The 26795-nt window shown below is 39.8% G+C and overlaps 1 protein-coding gene and 1 pseudogene across 3 annotated transcripts in view; both read right to left on the minus strand.

The window, feature by feature from the left end:
• Positions 1-815: 815 nt before the first annotated feature.
• On the minus strand, positions 816-3244 carry LOC122092131 (annotated as a pseudogene).
• Positions 3245-6566: 3322 nt separating this feature from the next.
• The window catches only part of LOC122092004 (serine/threonine protein phosphatase 2A regulatory subunit B''beta-like), a 33443-nt gene continuing 13214 nt past the window's right edge, over positions 6567-26795 (minus strand). For 2 of the 3 annotated variants that reach the window (XM_042662282.1, XM_042662280.1), the window contains exons 8-13: positions 24830-24977; positions 24577-24686; positions 22551-22707; positions 22332-22457; positions 22048-22198; positions 6567-7178 (exon numbers count right to left, since the gene is read on the minus strand). In XM_042662282.1, coding sequence (XP_042518216.1) covers positions 22058-22198; positions 22332-22457; positions 22551-22707; positions 24577-24686; positions 24830-24977 — 682 coding nt within the window. In that variant the 3' untranslated portion in view covers positions 6567-7178; positions 22048-22057. The remainder of the gene's footprint in view (positions 7179-22047; positions 22199-22331; positions 22458-22550; positions 22708-24576; positions 24687-24829; positions 24978-26795) is intronic. The other variant, XM_042662281.1, reaches the window with a different exon arrangement.

A 26795-nucleotide genomic window follows, 5' to 3' on the forward strand; every position in this document is an offset into this window, starting at 1 on the left:
TATATTTGTAGCAAGAGTTTCTTTCTCTGTAATGCAAGCAATACTGAGAGGTGTGAGGACGAGCGTTGTAACCCTATTCTCCATTGATAGTGAAGCAGGATCTCATCTCATCGGGGACGTAGGCAACCTTGTCGAACCTTGTAAAATCCGTGTGCATTGTTTGTTTTGTTTTTCCATTATCTTCTGCATCGTTTTAGGGTTGCGTTTCTACAGTTTCCTTACCACTGCTCTCAGAATTTCACTGTGGATAGATATCAATGATATCAACATTTGACTTCTGTACCCAGAAGAGCATATGAGAGTGCCCTTGAAATACATCCCAAGGAGGATTAATCATTCTTCCCAAAGAGGTAGAGTGAATGAGAAGAAGGATGTAAAATATTTCCGACGAAGTGGCTTCATTCCCTTCATTTCTTATAAGCACTTCCAAAGTGTCTTGGCAAGTACCAAAGAGGAGCTGTTTAATATCTGAAGCTTGGGATGTTCTGAGCAGCATCATAAGGGAACGTCAAAACAATGTTTGGAACAGCATTTTGGATGTTTAAAAGGTCATGTAACACCAGAAAGTTTTTGCTGGCAGGCTGTATCAGCACTTAAGGCAGTTTACAAGATTATTAAGCTAAATAACACAAACATAGACTGTTATTCCACCATCGTTGTGTAGAAACGCAACCCTAAAACGATGCAGAAGATAATGGAAAAACAAGAACAAGCAATGCACACAGATTTACGAGGCACCTACACCAGTACTCCCTGGATTAAATCGTGATGGAATACAAGACATCGTATACCAACACATTGTGTGTACATGCTCATTTAATGGAAACCATAGGGACATGAGAACTTCATTCTGATTTTTAAATTATGTGGTCATTACAGAACACAGGATCACATTACTGCATACACATATGCACATAAGAAGTTACATATACAGCAGATGGCCCCAACAAAAAGGGTTAGATACATGATAATATGCAGTGGTATGAGAGAAATGAAATAGTTCTTGTGTGTGAGATATTTTTTCTCAAAGCCAATTAAATTCCAAAGGAGAACTGGCGATCAATCTTCTTCTTCATTGCCTTCCCAACATCTGAGAAGCTTCTCATGGTACCCTTACGTACTTCAAATTTTGATAGACTACTGACACCAAGCCTTGAGCAAATTCCACTTAGGAAACTATCTGTTCCTTCTTTTTCTTCCTCAGAATTGAGCAATGAACCCGACTCACGAATAGGAGAATCCCAGAGATTCAACCCTTCATTGTTCTTACCATTTGTCAAGGAAGTACAAAGCTTCTCTCCTCCTTGTGAGCAATTCTCATTAAGATTCCCAGAGAGTGGGTGTTGCTCATTTTTGCTTGGTTCATCAGATTCATTCCATGTACTAGTATTAGTGCAATGTGAACCAAAAGATGAATTTCTCGAATATCCAGAGGATGATGAGGATGATGAAGAGGAAGGAGAGGCCATTAAATTGCCAAAGCCTTTGATCTCCTTGGTCACTTTGAGAGCTTTGTAACGGGCTTCTTTGAGTACCTCTCCACCTTGTAGGAGGTTCAGTAATCTCTCTGATTTCTTTTGCATGTTGGCACCCCAATTTAACCTGAAGTGAGTCAGAAATGGAAAGACAATCAAGGAAAGAAAACTAGCAACAATGAGAATACTTTTGTTCAAAATTGAGGGTCAGGGAAGTGAATTAATGCCTGATATCAGCTCTAGACAAACTCATTAAACTTTAGCCTTTGTGTGTTCAACTCAAATTGAAATAAGATCAAAGAATTACCCTCTTTCATCAATATGTGTGAATGTTCCAAGTTCTTCAATGACTTCCTTGTCACACTGGAATTCTTCAACAAAGTCTTCAGGACCATGAGTGAGTAAGAAATCAAGCAGTACCAAAGACTTGTATGATTGTCTCCATTGCTTCCAGTCAATTTCATACAGCCTGCATTAAGACATATGCCCTCCCCCATTACATTTACCAAGCAACAACCATTATCTTACTCTCAATCAAGTATGAACTTTTGGATTTAGACTCCATTTTGATTTTTGTTGAAACAAAAATATTTCTTTATTTTGCAAATATCAGTCCATTTCGACATTGCAATTTCAATAATCAGATCGAAACCAAATTTTTTTTGGTGAAATTACAAACCATACTCTCAAGACAAGTTTTTTTTTTTTTTTTTGGATAGAAACCATGCTCTCAAGACATTACCTAACAACAACAATCATAATGAAAATGACAATGGCAATGACAAGTACAACAACAAACCAAAATTCATCACTAAAAATGCACCTAACTACACCACATTTCATAAGGAGTTGAATGTCACCCACCACATATAACCTTGAGAGGATAGAATATGGATGTAAATTAAAATATTTGTTGATCAACTTAAAGGGTATCCCTACAATTAATTAAAATTACCTTGTGTGAATGACATCAACAATTCTCCAATAATCATCTATGTCAAAGGATGCTTCTGCTATTCTAGTCATTGTCTTAGCATCAGGACCCCATGAATCACTGTTTATTGCTTCCTCTGCCAACCTAAATAAAAAAGAAAAAGAAAGAGGAAACAGATTATTTATTTTGTATTTTTATTATATAAATTCTCCATTCTGTGGTGGGATTGTGGGAATGGGGATACTAACAGTTCTGCAGGAGTGACATCAGTCAAGGCAAGCCTAACTGTTTTGTACTTCTCTTGAAGGAAGAAAGATGCTTCTCTTAAAATCACCTAGAGACAGAGTCCCCATTATGCTCAAAAGTGAAAAAGACCACCTCAGAAACTTAGCTGCAAGGTTTAGGAATGTCACCCAAAAGTTTACCCAAAAAAAAAATCCTAACTTTCCATTCAACAAACAGAGAAAAATTTCCCACGAACAGGATGCCTGAACTTGATCATGGAAACCCAGATCCTCAAACAGATTAAAAACCCAAATTTTTAACCCAGAGAACATGAAGTCCACAAGAATCTAAAATAATTCTAAGAAAACTATAAACTCATTGTGATTTAGGGAAACCAGAGGTTTGATTGGGCAGCCATTGATTTCGCTCAGAAATGCAAGGTAAGAACCAGGCATGAAAATGGACGGACTATAATGGTTCAAAGCAATCCCAAGAGACCCGCATTATCTTGCCCTGAGACTGCGGTTCATGGGCTTTGGACTTCGAAGTTTGAATAGACTAGAAAATGGGGATTTTGAGAGAGAGAGAGAGAGAGAGAGAGAAGTACAGAGTAGAGCTCGGCTCCTATCCTTAGCCCCATCGCTCAGGTTGGCTCATAGATACTTGAGGGAGCTAAGCGACAAATGGTGAGGCAATGATTCAACAATCTGAAAAAGTAGTAGAAAATTAGGCGTTGATAAAGGCTCAGAGAACGAGACACCAAGAATCGTTGGATCATCGCCTCATCATGTGTCACTCGTCTAGATAACTATGGGCAAGGCATGAGCGATAGGTGGTAGGAGAGGAGCTGAATCCACAAAATAGAATATCGATTCGATTTGAATCTGAATCCTAAGAATAATGGTGTCAATCCATCAGTTCAATTTGTTCCAATTTTGATTGGGTTGAATTGATTTCAGTCTATTACTAGGTCAATCCGAAATCAAACCATCACAAATGTTTCAGTTTTAGTGGTCTAATATCTTACCCCTTTTTTTTATTATGGGTTTGTAATTGGCCTACCATAAGGTTTTGCCTGGTCTGATTTCGATTATATATATATATATATATTGTTTTTTTTTTTTTTTGCTGAAATACACACACGTATTACATAAGAAAGATCAATGGAAAGATGGGGTTTCGATGGAAAACACATTGGCAAGGAAACTAGTTGTGTTTTCCTAAGATGTCTATCCAGTTGTTGACTCTATTCATTCCTTCCTGGATTGGTCAGTAGAGTTTCGTTCATCTGTCTATTCAAGTAGTAGTAAGTAGGTGAAGCAAGAGGTTCCTTCCCATCTACTATGATGTGAAAACTTGAAAACTTTCGCCTCTTTGTTTTCCTTTCCAATCATGATAAAAGAAAAATGTCATTTATAATGAAGGGAATTCTACAATCCGACCAACAACTTACGCTGAAGAGATGGACATCTCTACCCCAGAATAAAGAGTGACATGTCACCATCCTAAGATGATCTCCTGACTTGACTTTCCCTCGTGTCAGCATTAATTACACCCCCTTCAACCAATCATTAATTGCAGGATTTACTTAATTGCATGAAGAATATGCAAGTCATACGTAGCCTCTGTCAGCTTAATTTGACCTTGTTCATGGACGACCACCATGCCGAGCTTAACGTACTGAGATGGCTCGCTAAAGAGAAGACTTTATGGCATCAAGACTGATCTAAATAGGCTGATTTTAAGTTGAAAAATGAAACATTATGCGTGTGACAGGAGTCACAGGATGCAAGGTACGAACCACCTAGGTTGATCCTAGTTGTTAGAAGGATGACTGATCAAACTAAATAGGTTGAGGTGGAATCCACAAAGGAAAAGCTTAATCAGACCTCAACTAAGGGAGCATTAACCGCGTGAAACCTAGAATGAAGGGAGCCCTAAATGCATCACCTCGAGAGAACCTACTTAGCCCTAAGAAATCTTTACCAAGCTATATAGGCCAAGATGACGTCCAGAAGAGGAGACCACATGGTATATAAATGCCGACCTGAATGGGTCGAGTTAAAGCTGAAAAGGAAAGGGGCCATCCAGGGCAAGGTATCCCGAACACGCAACACTCAATGTGTCGAGATATCCTCAAAAAATAGATGTGAAAATCGTCTGCAGCCGCTACACCAGTATAGTAAGCATCGAGTGACTAAGACTCTTCCACGCAATTCCTACTCAGTCGAAAGTGTCTATACCGAGTTGAGTAAGCCAAAATTACATCCAAGAATAGAAAGCCTAAAAAGGCACAAATAACTTACTAGAATGGACCAAAATGAACCCGGGATGGAAGGCCGGACTGAAAGGATCCGAGCAAAACCGAGGTAGATCCCGGAGTTAGAAGTTTCCCGGTCCGAGCTCTGGCATTAAGCCTAGAAGAATAGACCGAAGTTACACTATAAAGGAAAATGAAAATTAAAGATATCTAGAGGGAAAGAAATCCCCTTACCTCATCACTGTCGTTGTGTGGAATAGCAGCCCCCCCCCCCCCCCCCCCCTCCCCCCTCAAAAAACACAAGAACTTCTAGGCCTCTCTTTTCTTGTATCTAACTACACGCCATGACCGTGCAGGACCCTCACGCCGTAGTATCCAACCACAACCGTTTTCTTATCACGATCTAGTCTCTCCTTTTTATTGGGTTCAGTCGATCCATTATGGTTTCACTTTCGTAAAAGTCCAATGCAAAACCAAACCAATATAGATTTGATGATTCGATTCGATCTAGGCTGAACCAGCTGAACCACTCGGTTTTGTTAGGTTCAACTTGTTCGGGCTGAACCTTGACAATCCTTATCAGACAAGTTGAAAGGTTCCATTCTTAGGTTATTCTTTTCCGCGGCTTAACGCTTTTTTGTAAAGTGAAGTAGATTTCAGGATTCAAAATAGGGTGTAGAAGAATGAAATCCGGATCCACATCAGATTGGAATCGGTCTTGATAGCCAATCCAGCACCCACCTTTACCAACGGCTGAAGTTTTTTTTTTATAAGAAATAACATTCAAGAAAATTTAATAATTCACTGCAAGATCATCCGCAAAGGTGGGATTAATTTGAAAAATCCAGTCATTTGTCAAATTTGGTGATCCCCGTAAACCCTTTTTTTCATTATAAATGATAAATGATATTTCTTTTGATTTTTCAATGGTTCCTCGTATATTTTTTGTTTCATTCTTCAAACTTTTTAAAAACCCAATTACAGTTGTTGGTTTTAAACACTTTCACAATCGTGATTCATGAAGATGAGTTTCTCAAATGGTACATTCTACAAGTGTGATAGTACGATTTGAGCTCATAAATCAACTATAGGCTGCCCAATGGATTAATCATTTACTAAATTTGGGATTCAACATCTATCATCAGCCATATTTCTTACAGAAAAATTTCCCCTTCCAAATCTGTCATTGTAATGGCTAAACCCTCGCTAGTATTGACCACATTTCAAAGCTTTACATGCACTTGGATCTGCCTTGAGAAGATGCACAACCCTATGTAGACAAGAGTCGAGACCAAGGCTTTAAAAATCAGATCGGAATCAACCTAATAGAAATCAACTGACCAATTCTGGGTTCCTGATTAAGCCAGCTTTCGTTAACGAGTGCTAATGAAGTTGGACCAAGATTACCCCGTCTGACAGATTTAGAGTCATCCGAATTAGATGGATTTCGAGTCGGCTCAAATCAGACTTGATGGAGACCAATCATGTTACCGAGGGAAGGAAAAGAGAAGACCAATTATAAATAAATGTTTGCCTACAATAAACTCGAGATCAGTTGGATCAACCTTGAGTAACAAGATTGCACCTAGGCATTGATATGAATAAGAAGGGGGAAAATTGACAAATGAAGAAATCATATGTTCATCATTAATATCATATTACTTGTTTCAGATTAAAAAAGAAAATGAATTTTTATTAGGTAACAGCAAAAAGAAATAGCATTTCAAGATGAGATTCTCTGAATACGAAAGATAAAAGGTTTCTTACACGGTAAATCCAGTAAAGAAAGTTAACATCTAAGGTGAAGAAAAACCCAATAGCATGTGACCATTAAGCTACACCTGCTCAAACTTCCCACAATGGACACGTTGAGGAAAAATGCAACAAGACTCAATTGAACAGATTTCCTGATAAAGGACGAAATAAATCTGACTCATTATATTCTCAAATTATAGGTACCTGGACGATGATTACATCACTTGTAAGCAACTACCCCCTGCTTCCCCAGGGAAGCAGCTGGCATTTTCAAGCAGATTCATTTCCTGTCGCACTCTCTCTCTCTCTATAGTGCATGCTCACTTCATTTGCACCATGGCCAGATTGTTGCCTGCCAGAAAAATACGCACATCTGAGACATATTTCACATGGCCAGGCAGAAAATTTACTGCCTGTAAGGGTGCATGTAGCGGCTAAGTCTGTTCAAAGAGGATTCTCATGTGACAAGTGTTTCTTCATTCAATGGCCCAGGTTCACGTAAAAGCATCCAGAGCTTTCTCATATGCAACTGCATTAAAAGCATTTTCAGAAGATTTAAATAAATTTCCAAAAGGATACTGAGACACACACAAAATTTCCTGCATGATATAAAAAACACAACAATATTTGATGTAAAATGCCACTTGTTCCTTCCGCATGACATTCATATCCCATTTTCCACATAATGAACAAACCAGCAAGTAATCATAAAATCAGAGAATAAGAGGAAGAAGAAGAACTGCCAAAGAGAACTGCAGAATCGTATCTCTTGCAGTCCCCCTTTAACATGTTTATATAACACCCAATTACATCAAAGAGGAAAGCCTAGAAGCATCCCTATTTGTAGTTACAATAGAAGTCTAACTAGGAAATAACATAAAGCAAAACAACCGAAAATAACTACCTACCAACTAGCCTACCGCCCTATATGCACACAGAAATATGTACCCCCACAGAACATATGGGTCATGTTTTAACACTCCCCCTAAATATGGAAGCATAGAGGTTGTTAAAGAATGGAGCTTTGTACCATGGGGGTACAAAGTTGTGTACCACGATAGGGGGGATGTCCCCATCGTGGCTAGGTGTTATTCTCTTTTGGTTCATCTCTTTCCTAGTTAGGATAGATTCTTGTTTGCATTTTAGACTTGACTTGTTATTGTTTGGTCACTGGTTTATAGTCTTTGCTGTTGTTATTTGTTACATGGTATTAGAGCACTAAGAACCAGTCATCAATCCCCTTCACATGCTAGTTTTAAAGTCCACTCAAGTACTAATATCGATTTCTGGTTGCAGCCTTATGTTGCCTATATACCTTCTACAGCCTTAGTTAATGATGCTATGAAGATAAACTATGGCTTTCTTATATTACCTTGCTGATTCATGAAGAGTCTAGCCTATCTCCGTCAAGCTTTATGAAGATTATTGCTGCTACACCCTGTTCTAGAATTGTTTTTGAAGACTGTTGACCATCAAATTATTTTTCATCCAGCCATCTGATCATCCTCTGTTTTAAAGGACAACTTTTCCCTGCTGGAAAGGCCGGCTGGTTTATGCCCCTGATCTTATGCAATTTAATTTCACGAGGAGGATGACAATACTCTGTTTTTTGGCTGAAAATCTCCCTATCAGTCTGCAATTGTGTGAGATCTGTCCCGCAGATTGATCTCAGGTTTTAGGGAATTATTGGCCCCTATTGGAAGGGCACTCGATGGTCTTTTGAGGTCCATCTGACCTTCTGGTGTTTGGTGGTGATAAATCACCCTAATTTTTGTGCTTCAGCTTTTGGGTGCTCTTCTCAGTTTTCTGATTATTGTTGCATCTGCACATCTGATCAGCTGATTATTGTTGCATCTGCACATCTGATCAGCATATACATTGCTACTGTTACCTTTGACATTATCAGATTTGTTGTATCTATTTCTGGTTGCTGATTTGCGTTCCCATTCCCGCTATTGGAATATGGATACTATCACCATAATTTCTGAAATTTGCAACTAACTATTTTTGTGTACATGATGGACGATCCTAAACTACCTGTCGATGATGTCCAGATTCAGATTACAAATATTAAACTCAATGAAGTTTATAACTACTTGTTTTGGCCCCAAGCTGTGCAAGCATATATCCATGCCAAAGGGAGGATGAAATACCTTACAAATGACCCGCCATCCGCTGATTCTAAGGACCCAGACATGATCATTGCATATGAGGGGTGGATGTGAGAATTCCACACTCAAAATATGGTTTTCGAACAGTATAACCTTCTATTGCTCAACACCACTGTAAAGGGTGTTTAGTATGATTACGAGAAAGATTCTCTCAAGAGAAGAATATTTACAAGATTTATGAGCTATATGAGAAGATGTTCAATTTTAAACAAGGGGACAAATCATTGGATGAGTATTTCAGTAATTATAAGAGTATAATTGAAGAACTCCAAATTCATCAACCTCTTACCACTAATCTATAGCAGTTGAAGCTTCAGGGAGCAGAATTCCAAGTGCCAAAGTTTCTGGCCATCTCCATCCTAACTACCAATCTGTCAAAAACCAAACTTCTTATTGGGGAAAAGGTGCCTTCCCTCAATGAGATATTCTCTCATCTTGATTGTATGGTTACTTCTTTCAAAGTTAGCCCCTCCCCTTCTCCTAAGGATAATTCAGCCTTCATTGTTGGTCAAGAACATGGTTCCACATTTTCAGGGAAAGGGCGTGAGCGTGGGCGTGGTACATAGGACAACAAACGAACAGAAGAAGTCACAAGTCCAATCATAATACTGACACATGTTGGGCTAAACATGGTCAACCCGACTGGGCAAATGAGTTACCAATACTGCCATGACTGATACTTCTACCGACACCACACTTGCTTCTGCACATGGAACTTCTTCCACTATCTTTGTGCCTTGAGATAATTATAATTAGGTACCTAAGCATCCTCAACAGCTTGAGTCATGTGCCTCCACTTCTACAACCGATATAGCACACACAAGTAACTTAGTTCTCCTTACCAACACCTCATCTATTCAGTGGATTATTGATTCTAGAGCATCCTCCATACAACTGGTAAGTCATACTAATTTTCTTCGATATCAAAAGTTCAAAATTCTTCTCGTCATTTTCACTAATGGGTCCTCCCTAAGGTAAGAGGTTATACTACACTCTCACCCACTTCATCAATGACCTTATCATTTGTTCTTCATGTTCCACGATTACCATTAAGTTTTTTAGTAGATAGTCAACTCACTAAGTCACTTAATTGTTTAGTTCATTTATACCCTTCTTACTATGTTTTTTAGGACTTTCAGTCAAGGAGGACGATTGGTGGAGCGCTTGAGGAGGCTAGCCTATATTATATGGATGGCTTGAACCATCCACTGTTGCCGATGCAACTACTAGTGGATCTTCTCTTCAATGGCATCTTCGGCCTTGGGCATCCCTCTTTATCTAAGCTCCAACTGACTGTTCCAAGTTGTAGATTTGTTTCTCGTCTTGAATGTGAAGCCTATAAACTCGAGAAACATCATCGATCACTTTTGCCTTCTTGTAGTGCGCCTAGGAGTTTGTTTATGTTTTATTCAACTCATTGTGATATTTTGGGTCCTTGTAACGTAAGTAATAGATTAGGTTTTTCTTATTTTGTTAGCTTTGTGGATGATCATTCCCACTTGACTTAAGCTTATTGGTTGAGGGATCGTTCTCAATTTCTTATTGTTTTTCAATTTTTTTATCAAGAAATATGAACTTAGTTTGATGTCTCTATTAGTTTTATGACCTGATAATGTTCTCAAATATATTTAGTGTGAAGCCTCTAATTTTTTGTTAGCTCATGGGATGATTCATTAAACGAGTTGCTCGTGTACCCCTCAACAAAATGGGGTGATTTAATGGAAAAATATACACTTGGAAATTGCTCGGTTAGCCGACCCCATTAAGTTGGGATAAGGCTGAGTTTGTTGTTGTTGTTGTTATTGGAAATTGCTAAGTCATTTATGACTCATATGCATGTTCCAGAACATGTTTAGTGTGATGCTTTCATACTGCTTGTTTTATAATTAACACGATACCCTCTTTTGTCCTAAATAACCAAACACCGTTTCATATCCCAATGTTTCCCTATTAAATCTTCCACCACGGGTTTTAAGTTGTGTTATTTTGTTTATATTTTGCAACTTCACATTGATAAATTCTCTCTCCGGATAATAAATGTATTTTTCTTGATTACTCTAAACCTCAGAAGGGCTACAGGTGTTATGATCCTATTACTCATTGGCATCTTGTCAGTGTTGATTTCAATTCTTCACGCATACATCTTATTCCACTAACATCTCCTGCAGATACTAATAATTGGCACCACCTATTCCAGTTCTTGTGCCCCTTAATGATTCTTCTCCCCTACAGGTAGTGCTCCTCCATTATAGGTGTATCAGCGGAGCAAGAAGACCGTGCCCTCCCACATCTGATCTAGTTTCTGCTCAGCCCATCATACAATCTAATCTTAGTACTAACGTTTCTATTTACTTACCAATTGCTCTTTAGAAAAGTATCCATTCTTGCACTTAAAGATCCATGACTACCTATCTTGTAGAATATTATGTATCAATCTCTCATCTTTCATCTCCTTTCCATAACTTTGCTTTTTCATTGTCTACTAATTATGTTTAAAAAAAAATCACGAGGTTTTATTTAATCCTAGGTGGAAAGTGGCTATGTAAACAGAAATGGATGCTTTATTATCTAGACAGAAATGGACTCTCAGAGGATTTGCCTCCAAGTAAAGATTTTATGGAGATGTCACATGGTGCACACCATCAAGAACAATCCAGATAGCTTCGTTGAACATCTTAAGGCACGGTTGGTAGCTAAGGGTATACTCAGACGTATGGCGTGGATTATTTTGACACCTTCTCTCCTATTGCTCGTTGAAATTTTGTTCGTGTACTAGTCTCGTTGGTTGTGAATTTAGATTGGCCATTGTACCAGATAGATATAAAAAATGCCTTCCTATATAGTGATATTCAAGAGGAGGTCTATATGGAACAACCTCCTAAGTATGTTGCTTAGGGGAAGAATTCTTCCAGAGTATGCAAACTACACAAGGACATCTATTGTTTGAAAAAACCGAGATCCTGATTCGACAAGTTCAACCACTGCCCCTCGTTGTGGGTTTTCACAATGCAACTCTGACCATTCTATTTTTGTATGACGCCAAGGCTCTAAGGTGGTGGTGTTGGTTGTCTATGTAGATGACATCATTATATCTCAAGACGATGTATCTAGAATTGTAAATGGTAGAATATTATTTTCATTTACATTTTCAGATGAAAGACTTGGGTCCCCTCAGGTATTTTCATGGCATTAAAGTCCTATGGAGTAAGAAAGGAATTAGTCTATCACGAAGGAAATACGTGTTAGACCTCTTATCTAAGATTGATATGCTTGCTTCTAAACCTATTGAAACTCCCATAAATCTTCATCAAAAGTTTGGGGCCAATGATAGTGCGGATGTTGAAGACAAGCACCGGTACAGGAAACTAATAGGGAAACTTATTTACCTAATTGTTACTAGATAGACAAGGGACTAAGTTATCGTCTTCATCGGAGTGTTGATCTCGTGGGATTTTCTAATGCAGATTGGGCTAGCAATGATGGTGATATAAGATTGACCACAAGATATTGCACATCTATTGGTGGTGATCCAGTCACTTGGAGAAGCAAGAAGTAGACAATTGTGGCTAGTGTTGAGGCTGAGTATCAAGGTATGGCTCATACTGCTGCCGAGTTGATGTGGTTGAAATCATTACTTTAAGAGTTGGGTTTTCTAGCCACTCAACCCATGAAGATGTTTTGTGATAATCAAGGAACTATCTACATTGTTAGCAATCCAATGTTTCATGAGAAAACCAAGCACAGTAAGATTGATTATCATTTTGTGAGGAATGCTATCATAAAGAAACTAATTGTTACACTGTTTGTCTCCTCCGCTAATCAGTTTGGTGATATATTTACCAAGCCTTTAGTCCTGCTTTCAAGAAAGGTTCCAAGTTGGGCATGGGTGACCTGTCTACTCTAGCTTGAGGGGGAGTGTTAAAGGATGTACATTTGTACCATGGGTACAAAGTTATGTGTACCACGACAGGGGGAACGTCCCCATGGTGGCTAGGTGGTCAAGTGTCTAGGTGTTATTTTATTTTGGTTTATCTTTTTTCCTAGTTAGATTAGATTCTCGTTTCCTTCTGTTACCTTTTTAGAGTTGACTTCTTATTTTATCTTTTTTGTTGTACAAGGAAAGTTTCCTTGTTGACTTGTAATTCGTTATTATTATATACGAGCAATATGAGGGACTGCTAGAGTAATGATTCTACAGTTCTCTGGTAGTATCAGTTTCTTCTTCTCCAATCCTACTCTCTTATTCTTCTTTTTGTTTGGTTACTGCTTCATAGTCTTTGCTTCTTTGGTATTATAACACAAGTCACCCATGCCCCAGCTTGAACAGCCTTTCCAGAAAGTAAGACCAAACATAGCTTTGGTAAGCATATCACCAAGCTGATCAGCATAAGAAACAAAAGGAATAACAATCAATTTCTTCATGACAGCACTCCACAAAAAATGGCAATCAACTTCAATGAAATGTGTTCTCTCACGAAACATCGGGTTGTTAGCAATGTAGATAGCAGCTTGATTATCACAATACATATTTATAGATTGAGAAACTAGAAACCCAATTCTTGAAGCAGTGACTGCAACCACATTAATTTGACTACAAAATGAGTCATCGGTCTATAATCAGCCACAGCATTGGATCTAGTCACAGTTGTCTGCTTTTTGCTTCTCTACGTGACTAAATTGTCACCAATCAAAATAAAAATTCCTGTGGTAGACCTATTGACATCAGCAATAGCCCAATCAGGATTGGAAAATCCTACCAGATCAATATTCTGAGATAAGTGATCCCCTTCAATGTTGCCCCCTTAGATACCTTAAGATATAACATGCTACCTCCTACTGGACTTTCTTCGGTGAATGCAAAAACTGGCTAATAACCCTAACAGCACAGGAAATCAGGTCTAATAATAGTTACATAAATAAATTTCCCCACTGTACCAGTGCAGCAGTGCTCATCAACAAAGTCTTCACCATCTATAGTCCTAAACTTCTGATGTGGATCAATAGGATCATCAACTAGTTTAGAGGCAAAAATATCAGTCTCGACAAGAGGTCTAACACATATTTTCTCTATGGTAAACTAATTCCTTTTTTACTCCGCAATACTTCAATGCTAAGAAAATACTTGAGAGCACCCATATTTTTCATCTAAAAATGCTGATGTAGATAAGATTTCACCTCTGCAATTCTGAATAGCATCATCCCTATATCTAATAATATAATTTACATAGACATAATACTATCACTTTAGATCATTGGCGTCATATAAATACAAAATGGTCAGAGTACCATTGTGAATAACAATGGAGCTGAACTTGTCGAACCAGGCTCCAGGTAATTGTTTCAATTACCATAGATGGCCTTATGTAGCTTATATATTCTGTTAAAATTCTCCACCTGAGCAACATTCCCAGGAGGTTGCGCCATATATACCTCCTCATGTAGATCACCATATAAGAATGCAATTTTGATATCCATCTAATACAAACCAATCTAAATTCACAACTAAAGATATAAGTACACAAACTGAATTTCGTGAGTAACAAAAGAGAGAGTTCCAAAATAATCCACATCATAAGTCTGAGTATACACATTTACCAACAACCGAGCCTTGAGTCGTTCAATAAAGCCAGTTGGGTTGTATTTTAATGTGTATCCCATTGACATCGCACAAGATCCTTACCTAGAGGCAAATCCACTAGATTCCATATCTGATCAGATAATAAAGCATCCATTTTCGTCTCATAAAACATCCATTTTCGTCTTCACAGCCACTTTCCATCCAAGATGAGATAAAACCTCATGATGATTTTATAGAATAGAGTTAATAGACAATGAAAAAGTAAAGTTATACAATGAAGGTGGAAGTTGAAATATAGAAACATAATTTTCTATAAGACTAGTCATGAATTTTTTTGTGCAAGAGCAAGTAGCTCTGCGAAAGGTAATTGATAAGTCGGTAAAAACCTTAGCACCAGGATCAGACCTAATGGTGGGTAGAGCAAGGATTGGAACTAAAGTGGAAGGCACTATCTTTTGTCTTCTTACGCTGCTAATATACTTGCAATAGAGGAGGTGATGTAGTGATTAGAGGATCCACAAATGGCACAAGAACAGGAATAAGTGGTGCATAATCAGTATCAATAGCTGAAGTAGTGATAGATGCAAGAAGAGAATAATGAAGCATCAACGAAAAAGGCAACATCAGCACTAACAAACTGCCAATGAGTAATAGGATTATAACACTATAACCTTTCCAAATCCTAGAGTAACCAAGAAAAATACATTTTATAGCCTAGGGAGAATTTATCAATGTGCGGTTGTAATATATGAGCATAACACACAACCAAAGACATAAGGCGGTACGATAGAGGAGGAATCACTTGAATATAAAAAGAAAGCAGAGATTGGTTCGCTAGAGCAGAAGAAGGTATCGTTGATTAAAAAAACAAACAGTAAGAATATCATCGCACCAAAAATGTTTTGGAACATACAAATGGATCATAAAACACCGAGCAATCTCCAAAAAATGTCTGTTTTTTGGTCTCGCCAACCCATTTTGTTGGGGGGGGGGGTTTACGAACAACTCATTTGATGAATTATACCGTTAGTTAAACAAAAATCAGAAATTTCAAGCTACATGAATTCAAGAGCATTATCAGGTCAGAAAACTTAAATGGAAACATCAAGTTGGGTGTTTATTTCATTATCAAAGTTTAAAAACAGAGAGAAGCTCTAAACGATCTTTCAACAAATATACCCAAGTCAACTGAGAATGATCATCCACAAAAGTTGAAATGAAAACCTAATCTATTCTTGACATGGCAGGGACCCCAAATATTAGAATGAATTAAAGAAAATAAAGAGTGACTCCTACACATTACAAGCACGAAAATACGACCAATGATGTTTCCCCAATTCACATGCTTCACACTCAAGAAGAGAGGCAGACTTAAAAGTTGCAACTGGAAACTATATGTTGAAGTTTGAATAAGGATAGATGACCCAGAGGAAGATTCCATTGAAGAGGAGAAGAGCAACTACCAATTATAGCAATAGCGGAAAATGGTCCAGTGCAATCCAGGTAATATAGTTCAACCTACTCAAGCCTTCCACCAATCGTCCTCCTTGTTCGAAGGTTCTCAAAAACACAATAAGAAGATAGAAAGTGACAGAACAATTAAGTTTTCTTTTTTCTTGGTGAATAAGTAAATCCATTACCAAAGGGGAAAGAAAAGGGAGGGGGGGGGAGGGGGGAATATACAGCCCCTAGGGGCAAAGAAAAGAGAGGAGGGGGGAGGAAAATAAGGGGGGAGCTTGAGGTATCAGGCAGGGCGAGAAGAGACACAAGGGGGGAGCCCTCAAGAAACAACAATGAGCCTGTTCCTTGGGGAGTCATAGCAACAAAATAAGGTCGAGGGGCAACATCTTTAATTTAAAGCTAACATCAAAGAAGATGGCCTTCCAATCGATTCGAAAGAACGGGAGTTGGAAGTCCATCTTCGAAGGTTTTGCTCCATCCAAATATGGTTGATGGTCGCTCAAAAAACTAACTTCCCAGTAGCATCACAAATAGAAGTCCCAACAAATGTCATGTCTATCCAAATCCATTCTCTAGAGAGAGGGAGAATGCTTCTCCTAGAGGGCCAGCAAGATTTTAGTACATTTTTCCAAATTTTGGAGGTGAAGGGACAAGCTTCAGACTCATTCTAGCATAGACAGCAAAAGGGGGAAACAGGTATGTGCCGAGATAAAAGAAAAGATTGGATGGGGAAGCAATTTGAAATGGCTCTCCATGTCTTAAAATTATGCCGAGGGATATGATCAAGGAACCAAACTATTTTCCGCCAGGGGGCCAAAGGGGACGGGGAATGGATAAAGTTCCAGGCTGATACAAAGGTGAACGAACCGGAGGAGGGAGACCATAAGATTCTATCACTTCTTCCCCTATGCCCAGGAGGGAGAGGAGGTAAGGAAGACCAGAGATCAAAGGGGGGACAGAAGGGGGAGGGGATCAGCCATTTATGGAGATAATCGAGAAGACTGAGTAGAACTTGTCCAAACTAGAAGAGTAGATCGATTTGGGACCGACAAGAGAGAGAACCCCATGGGGGTGCCGGTTGTCAAGCCAGAGAGATGGACCGGCCATCGAAGATAGAGGAGCGAATAGCCTGGATAGCAATAGGGTGGAGAGATAAGATGTTTAGACCCAAGAGGAATCAAAGGGAAGAGGGGCAGTCCAAAGGGAGTCCTTGCGAAGGAGGGAAGAATAAACCCAAGAGACTCAGATGCTCTTATGTTTGGAAACAGCTTCCAAATTAACTTTAGAATCCCAGTGGAACAGACATCCTTAATCCGACAAATGCCAAGGCCCCCTTCAAACTTGGGGAGACAAATAGACTTCCACTTAATGGGATGAAGGAATCTGCCAGTTTCTTCCCCTTTCCAAATGAAGGAGCACATGAGAGAATTGACAGCCTTAATAATAGATTGAGGGAGCTTAAAGGTTCCGAACCAATAAATATAACAAGATTGGAGCACAGATTTGATGAGGATAAGGCAACCCGCATAAGAAAGGAGCTTACCTTTCCAAAGCTGGAGCTTCTTGCAGATGAGATCCAGTAGGGGATAGCAATAGATGGTAGAGAGCCTAGAGGAGATGAGGGGGAGATCAAGACATTTGACTGGGAGGGCTCCTAAGAAAACGCCAGAGATGGAAAGGAGGAAGGATTTTAAGAGGTCTGAGACTCCATAAAAGAAAAGGTTAGACTTGAGGAGATTTATGCTGAGCCCAAAAAGCTTTTCTAAGAAGAGAAGGGAGGACATGATGGATTGAATGGAGCAGGGAAATACTTTGGAGAAAATCATGAGGTCATCAGCAAAAGCAAGGTGGGTGAAGTTGATGGCCTTACACTTAGGAAGGAGGGAGATGAGGTGAAGATCTCTTGAGGATTGGAGAGAACGGGAAAGCACCTCCAAGGAGAGGCAGAAGAGAAAGGGGGAGAGGAGGCAACCTTGACGGATCCCAACCGAGGAAGGAAAATATCCTGCCAGGCTTCCATTGACAAGGACAGAGAAACCAGGAGAGGAGATGCAATGATGAATCCAATTGGTGAAGTTGTGGGGGGGGGGGGGGGGGAAGCCATGGTTTGGAGCACTTTGGAAACGAACTCCCAACTGATGGAGTCAAAAGCTTTATGGGTGTCAATCTTCATAAGGGCGGCGGGAGCATGAGATTTGCGATCAAAGCCTATGACAATTTCTTGACAAAGGATGATGTTACCTGCAATATTGCACCCCGCAATGAAGGCGAATTGATTAGAGCTGAGAGTCAACCACAAGTTGAATTCTATTAGCCAGGATCTTGGCAATAAACTTGTAGAGAAGATTGCAGTGGAAAATGGGCCTTAAGTCAGTCATGGAGGAGGCTCCTTCCTTCTTAGGGATAGGACAAAGGAAGGAATGATTGATCCCTCAAATTTGGGAGGGGAAAAGGAAGAAGCTACAAATAGCCTTTAAGATGTCAGGCTTTAATAATATCCCCGCAGGCAACGAAAAGCTCATGCTGAAACCGTCCGGACCCAGGGCTTTGCTGCTTTTATGGCCAAGAAAGCGGAGATCTCCTCATCAGAGGGAATAGCTCGAGGGAGGCAGATAAGTGAGGGGGAATGAACTTGTTGATAAGGCCGAAAGGGAAAGGGGGATGGGGAGTTAAAAGAGATTCGAAAAGAAACCCTTAGGTTCATTTTTTATCTCCTCTGGGCTGAAAAAGATGGAACCATCACCAGAAATCAGCTTGGGGATGGAATTGAGGTTGGTTTTGGCCTTTAGGGATTGATGGAAATTGGCAGAATTAGAATATCCCAGCTCAAGCCATTTGATGTGGGACTTCTGCTTACGCAAGCTTTCCTCTTGGGAAAGGAGGGAAGAGAGCTCAAGAAAGGCAGCTACCTCCTCCAAAGCAAGGGAGGTGTTATGGAGGTCAGCTTGAAGTTAGCTTGAATGGAGGATAATTTCTCTCTACAGTCTGAAACCCTAGAGAAGATATTGTCGAAGGTGGAGGAGTTCCAGGAATTGAGAGCAGCCTTGACATTCTTAAAGTGATTGGCAAAGCAATGAGGAGGGAGGAGAAGGAATCGATAAGGATACACCAAGCATCTCTGGCCAAGGGAAGGAAGTCCTGATGTTGGGCCCACATGTCAAAGAATTTGAAAGGTTTGGGGCCAAAGGAAAGGTCAGGGAAGATGAGGAGCAAGACAAGGGAATGGTCAGAAATACTAGGAAGACCAAACAAGGCATTGGAGGAGGGGAATTAAGAAAGCCAAGAATCATTGACAAGGATCCGGTCCAACTTGCAAGCGATCTTATGAGGACCACTACAGTTGTGCCAAGAGAGTAAGTTGACTAGAAACTAAAAGACTTGACGGTAAGTGTGGTACACGAAGAACAAAGGACAAAGTCATGGATGAAGTGGGTGAAATCGTACCATGGCCAGTCACATGGGTGGAGGATCCATTGGCAAGAAAGACCGGTGAAAATTTCTGAACTATTAACGGGGAAGAGAATAAGTGTGACTTACCAGACATATGGGTAAAGGCACCATAATCAATTATCCATGGAGTGGAGGACGTGAGGGTAAGTGAAGTTAATGTATTTGTGTGTGCTAAAGTGGCTATGGGAGGCAGATGACTCAAGAAATTGGACAAGCTTAAGTATTTGATTATAATCATCTCGAGGCATAGAAACAGATGAAGAAGCCTCAGAAACAGATGCAAGTGTCGTGTCGAAATCACTCTCTAAATAGTACAATCAGTTATAACTTTGTTAGCTAACTCATGAGCTCAGTTTGGTTAAACATGTTTAGCCTGACATGTGTCAACTGTATGATTGGACTTGCCGCAAAAGGAACTCTATCTAGAAGATCTATCAGTCTGCTATCCACCTGTACTGTGACAGTGTGACCACAAGCTCCACGACCACGACCTCTCAGTGGCCATTGTCTTTCCCTAAGAAGATAAAATGCTTCCGTAGCCAACAATAAAAGTTCAATCTTCCTAACGAGAAGGAAGGGGTTAACCTGGATAGAGTAACCATACAATAAAGATGCGAGGATGTTTCATTGAATAAAGGCACTTTTTAAAGACGAGAGATCTATCAATCTGCTATCCCCCATATTATTCCAAATTTCAAACCTATTAATGCACAAGCGCGAATCTCTCATGTTTTGATGCCCAAGTTTGCGTGTGTGCCGTTGGGGTTGAATGTGTCTTCTACTATATGGGTCCACATAATTATTATCGGATCTGTATTTGTAATTGGGTTGGGTTTGGGGTCTATCACATGTACGGGGGTAGGGCTGCGTACATTTGCCCCTCCCAGACCCTGCAGTAATGGGAGCCTTGTGCACTAGGTTGCTCCCTTTTTTTTTTTCACATGTACAAGGGTAAAATTGTAACTCTATGAGGATTTGGGTTTTTAAGGTGTCCTATATATTGTCTCTGTGTGGAAAACCCTAGACACAAGCAAGGGGAGATCACATTGTGAGGTGGGGTTGTGTGGAGAGTTTTTCTGGCATAATGAAAAATCTTCGATTCTCTTAGGTGGATGTAAGCATTTGTGCCGAACCACATTACATTGCTCATGTTGTGTGATTGTTTGCTTGGTTTCTTCCTAATGATTGCGTATTCAACATGAGTGTGTGGTAAAAGATGTCAAATCACATTGTAAGAAGAGCCATAGGTACTTTTGAACACGTGGGACTCTAGATGGAAAAATCAGTGAGACCAATGAACCATCTTTTGCAGGGATTAGTCTATTTTTATATATATATATATATATAAGTATCTGGTCCTACACGGTATACACCCATAGTAATGTAAGGCTAGGTGACAACTAACCCTAACCCCAGACAGGATCACAAATAACACCACAGTAGGTGTTGACTTCAGATTCCATAATAGAATAGGTGAACTAACTTAACAGCAAGAAAACAAAGCACATAACAGTCCCCTGTGCCTTCAATAATACACAACAGAATAGAAAACAACCTCAGCTAAATACCACAGTAGGCAGCAGCCAAAAGCCCCCAAGCTGCAGGTTAAAACTAGGGTTGAAAACTCAGAAATTAGGTTGATTCCAAGAACTAAGCATCACAAAAGAACTGTCAGAAATCACCATTGGTGTGGGTAACAATAACAGGAACCAGACTTCAAAATACTAGCTTGAACTGACAGCAGATGTCTCAGTTCTTGAACTAGGGCACCAAACTGGAGATTCTGATACCTCTCAAACAAGGGATCAAACAGCCTCCAGACTCCAGCCGAATGGAGGTCCTGGAGTGCTGGTTTGATCCTCCAACTATCACCCAAAACTGACAGATGAGCGCTGAATCTGTGGACTCGAAGTAGCAGCAGTTTCTTTAGAGAAACTAGAATTGCAGGTGCTGGTTTTTGTCCTCTGATCACAACTATAACAACAGCAGTTTAGTGGACTTCAATGAAGGTTTCAATAGATAAACAGCAGCCTATCAGAGGTTTCGGATGGCCAGAAAATAAAAGGCAGAAGGGGAAGAATGAGGATCGAGTGACGAAGAGAAGAAAGGGAGAAGAGGGATAGATGGTATCTCACCAGAGGTATCTGACCTCACAGCCTCTCACACGTCAATCTCATATTGCACAAAGCAAGTATTCTCTTCATTAAAATCGTGGGGAAGGACCAGTAGGTCCATTACATTATATAGTGCTATGGTTGAATACAAAAGGAAGTCTAAGACTTATTCCCCAAGGCATCTAGAAGTGTATCTTATCTTGACCAAGTAAATAAATAAAAAGGAAACAAGACTAGACAATAAAAAATATAATAAATCTTAACTAACAAACATAACTTGTAGTCCAAGACTTCGACCAAAGATACAAAACTTGCTGCCCAAGTTGTACCCCATGATCTGGTTTTGGGAACCAGAAACTCCCAGCCAATTGGTTGGGTGGCCCAGCCCAAAGGCTAGTTGCCCTATGGCCCATGTTTGTTGTATGATGGACCGAGCCCCTGATCCCTGTGGCTATACTTGAACCCATGGAATCGATCTGCATCACATAGTCATGGGATAACGAAGATAACAAATAACTTGAGATAAAAGTCACAAAGAGAAACTTGGAGAACATCAACTGTCAAGAAAATTAGCAAAGGCGCGACACTGAACATCAATATCCAACAGTGCAATCAACCACTTACCTAGTTGGACTCAGAAGGGAGCTTCAAGTGACTCGTCCCAAACTTCTGCACTTCCATTGGAGGCATCCTCACCATCTTCTTCCATTGAAAGCCTTATATATTCTCTATGGGCAAAGCGGTCCCACTCTGTCAAAGTTGGATCCTCACGTTCCTGCAGGAAACAAAACAGCAGTTCCAAGGTCATTAAAACTGAGCTACTAATAGTCCACTGCTCAGACAGAAACTGATTTTTCTCAGATTTTGATCACACAATGCATGGAAATAGAGGAAAACATTGCACACACCTGACGAATAAGAAATGGATCACGAGTTTCAAAGGCCATGAACTTATTAAGATTGAAAAGGATGTTGAAAACGTTTCCAGACAGTTTGCAGCCCTTTAAGTCACGCAATGTAAAATAACTCTCATTCTGCAAGCAAAACAATTGTTCACAATAGGCTCACCTCTATCTAGGCAAAAGAACGGAAGACCCAAAACAACCAGGTAAGAAACAAAATGCAACCTCTGGCCCAATCATGTCGACCATTTGGCACAAAATATCCTCAAAAAGCACCGGTTCTTGGGCCATACATTCCATCCGATGCAACTGCTCCTCATAAAAGAACTGCATTTCATTGGGAGTAAGAACTCCATTTCCATCCAAATCTATACACTTGAACCTGAAATAAATCCAATGATAATAATTTTTTGTTTTATGAGGTGAATGAGGAAAAGCATACAAGATAACAAAAAAACAGAAACCATTTTCCACTTTTGAATCACTCTCTCATGGGACAGTATGCTTGTCGCTGGTGTCTGTGTCATCAAATATCTAAGAGGAACAAAAACTCTCTGACAGCCTCCCCTGCAAAGCAGGGGGTAAGACTGCGTACATTTGACCCTCCCAGACCCCGCAGTAGTGGGAGCTTCGTGCACTGGGTTGCTCTTTTTAACAGGCATTTGTCTTATTAACATTTGGATTCAAAAAGTACTATTATAATGAAGAAATAATAGTAATAATTATACTGGACTATCCTTTCATCAATAAATAAATTGTTATTTATCAAAAAAAAAAATTATATGGAGGTAGTTTTCCTTGTCTGGTAGATAAGGAAGAGATTCGTTATATGGTATATTTGCCGGATGGAAAATAAGTTGGTCCTCAAACTTTATGAACATGTCTCGCGCAAAATGAAGTTCAAAATGTGATTACCCTCTAATCCTCCAAAAGAAATGTTTATTTCAAGTTTGTCAAAGCAGTGAGTTGATGTCTAAATACCTGAGACTCTAAAAGGAAAAGCGAACTGTGTAAAAAATTAGCAAAATCTGATGGAATTTTGAGCAAAATTTGTCAAATCAAACCTAGGTGAATTCTCAAACATTGTTGACTAGTTGATGCCTAAGTTTTCAACTAGCAACAGTCCACTGACTAGTAATAACGAGGAAACTAGCTGGCACAGAGTGCTCAAATATTTGCATGGTAAATTATACATTTACCATGCCAGCTAGGAAACTAGATGACATGGATTTATTACTAGTTAGCTGGCACGGATTTATTACTAGTAATAACTAGTAATAAATCCATGTCCCAAAACAGAAGAAAAAAATCTTAACAGGTAATTTTTCTCCCACTCACCCCGGGAAACAAGGATATGCCAAATATTCTATTGGCAACTTGACCAAATTATTTGCATGGTAAATTATACATGTAAGACCTGTGTTAGATTTTGCCATAAACAATTTATTATCTATGTTGTCAAGTCCCTTAAGACCTGCTTCACCTTCATCTCTTATCCCCAAGTTTCTTCTTTTTAACCTCTTTTTATGCTTCCCTTAACAACATTTGTGCAGATCCAGTCTCACACTTAAAACAACTCCAAGAAAACTTGATTGGTACCACAAAAGTCAAGAAAATTTAAACCTGGCTTGCATTGTCACACTTGCATCCTACATTATGATTACGGGACACATCTCAGGCTTACACCACATAATATCACACACAGATCATAACATAAAAACCCTTATATTGCTTGTACCAGAAAAATTATGCTTTCAAGCCAAACAAACTCTACTTCGCCCCTAGGATTCCCCTATTGTATGCAACAAATGCATGAAAACATTGAAGTCCAGAACTCATGATTCCACAAAAGAACTCTCTTAAAGGCACAAGAAGAGATTATCATCAAGTTATGATAATCATAGCCGTTGCAAGCATGAGTTCTAGGCTTCTAGCACTGCAAAATATGTAAGATCCCATTAAGATAGCAAAAGCACTATGACGAGCCAAAGTCTTCCATTAGTCCCTAATCCCATTCAGAAAAACTGCCAACCAACCAACTGGAAACGTAGCTATGAGAATTTTTTATTTTTTTTGGGTGGTAACTAACTATGAGATTAATGCATGTCAAACATGGAACCTAACATTTACCAACAGCAAAGCACAGACAACTACAAAGTTGACTATCACGACAAACCAAGATAATTAAATCAATAGGAATGACCTCTATGTCCTTATTTTCACAAAAGAAATGTGGGTGTGTCCAACATACCAATACTCAAGACTAGGCTCAGATGATTTATCCTCCTCTGACAGCATAAAGTAAACAAAATCTTCATAACCCATTTTCCCCTCAACCTTGCTAGTGAACTTTCTTGGAACCTAGGTTAAGTCAACCATAAAGAAGATCAACACAGAAAAATAGAAGCAAAGAAAACTTTAGTTGATGTTATACAAAATCCTCTCTTTCAATGCAAGAAAGATCATTAATTTTGGACAGAAGAAAGCAAATGACAGATACAAACCTGTGAAAAAATTCGATCAACGATCCTGTAGGTAAGAGCATGGTTACCATATCTAATAAGGTTCTCTTTGTCAATCAAGAAATCATGATCCGTATCCAGCTCCCAAAACTTGCAATAAATCACATAGAAGTGTTCGTACGAGAAGTACCTGCAGAAAAAAGGCATGTGTCACAAGAAGCCTCTTTACATCTGTCTGAACATGGAAGGATAATACACTTTTCAAAACAGGAAATGATTTTCACTTTGGCCTAATTAAGAATCTTAGCAAAGGGGGAGGGGCCATAAAGTAATAAACAGGAACAATTCCTGCTTCCACAGTGTCCTAGGTAGCGGGTAGATTCAATTGGTCCTAACTCCTGCAAAGGAGAAGCAATAACCAGTATCTAATCAATGACCAACATATTTTCTCATTTCACTCAATTGGGATTTGACCAACTATCAATCCCTGGTATCTTTGGTTGCCCCATGTCATCATTAAGGAGTTGGAGTACCTCAAGTGTGCCTTCCTTTGGAAAGGTTCTGACACCTCTAGATTCCTTCACCCCATCAATTGAGCCCTTTGTCTGCCTTCCTAAAGATATCTCAGCTTGTGAAGAATCAAAGAAGTTAATAATGATGGTATCCTCAAGATGATCTGGAAGGTAGTGGCCAAGAAGAAAAGTATATGGGTTGATTGGCTTTACTCCGGGTTGCTCCGTAATGACCCCATCTGGACTGTCCCCTCTTCTCTTGATGCCTCCTGGGTCCTCAGAAAAACCTTGAAGCTGGGCCCTCTTGCTTATAAGGCTGCCACCACCTGATGATGGTTCTCCACTAGCCTTTGGCAAGACCTTTGGCACCCTAGGGGTGTTTTCCTCCATTTAGTAGGCGGGAGAGCCATTTACAGTATGGGTTGCAGAGACCATTCAGGAAGATGGTTGGGCCCCCCCACATATTCCTCCCTCCCCCTCCTGTTATCCGCACTTTGGATTGCTCTGCCTTCCATCCCCAGAAGTGCCGCTGGTTCTGGAGATTATGTTGTCTGGTATCCTTCCTATTCAGGCCTTCTTCAAATCCAAGTCGGTGTGGGACCTCATCCAAGATCGTGGTCATATTTCTCCTTGGTGCATGGTTCAAGGGCCACATTCCTTGCTACAACTTCGTTGTTTGGCGGGCCTTCAACAACTGCCTTCCAACGCAATCATTCCTCAATTCATTGGCAGATTCTTGTCTCCACTTCCTGCTGATCGTGGTCATATTTCTCCTTGGCGCATAGTTCAAGGGCCACATTCTTTGCCACAGCTTCATTGTTTGGCAGGCCTTCAACAACTGCCTCCCAATGCAATCATTCCTCATTCATCGGCAGATTCTTGTCTCCACTTCCTGCTGCCTTTCATTGAATGCCCTCAAAGATGTGGACCATCTCTTCTTCTCTTGTCCATTCTCATCTACGATTTGGAAAGGGGTCCTGGCTAAGTGCTGGCCTAGGCAAAAGAGGATTTTGGACTTTGTGAGGGAACAGATTTGAGTGGATATGATCTTTGGTGGCACATCCACCTGTGAGTGGTGCGCAAGCTTGTTTTTGGATCCGCCATCCCATCATATTTGGATGGAGCACAATCTCAAAAAATGGACCCCGAAATTTAGATTTTTCCAGCAGATTTGGGAGTCTAGCACTCTAGCTTTTGACGTTATATGCAAGGCCTCTTCAATCTCCTCTTGGTCTGCTGACTCCCCAAGGAATAGGCTTATTGTTGTCTCCCGGGGTCTCCTCCCTCTCTTTTTGCTTCAGCCTCCCTCCCCCTTCCTTGTGTATGAGGGTCGGTCTTGTTTCCTCTGTCTTTGGAATTTTGTATTTTTTTTCTTATTTCTCCCCTGTTCTCTCGGGCTCCTTGTATCTCTCTCCCTTTGGTAATGAATTATTCACCCAAAAAAAAAAGGCATGCAAAGCCATGAGAGATCTCACTAGTTATGAGGGGTCTTTACC

The sequence above is a fragment of the Macadamia integrifolia genome, chromosome 10 (assembly GCF_013358625.1).
Source record: "Macadamia integrifolia cultivar HAES 741 chromosome 10, SCU_Mint_v3, whole genome shotgun sequence".
NCBI lineage: Eukaryota > Viridiplantae > Streptophyta > Magnoliopsida > Proteales > Proteaceae > Macadamia > Macadamia integrifolia.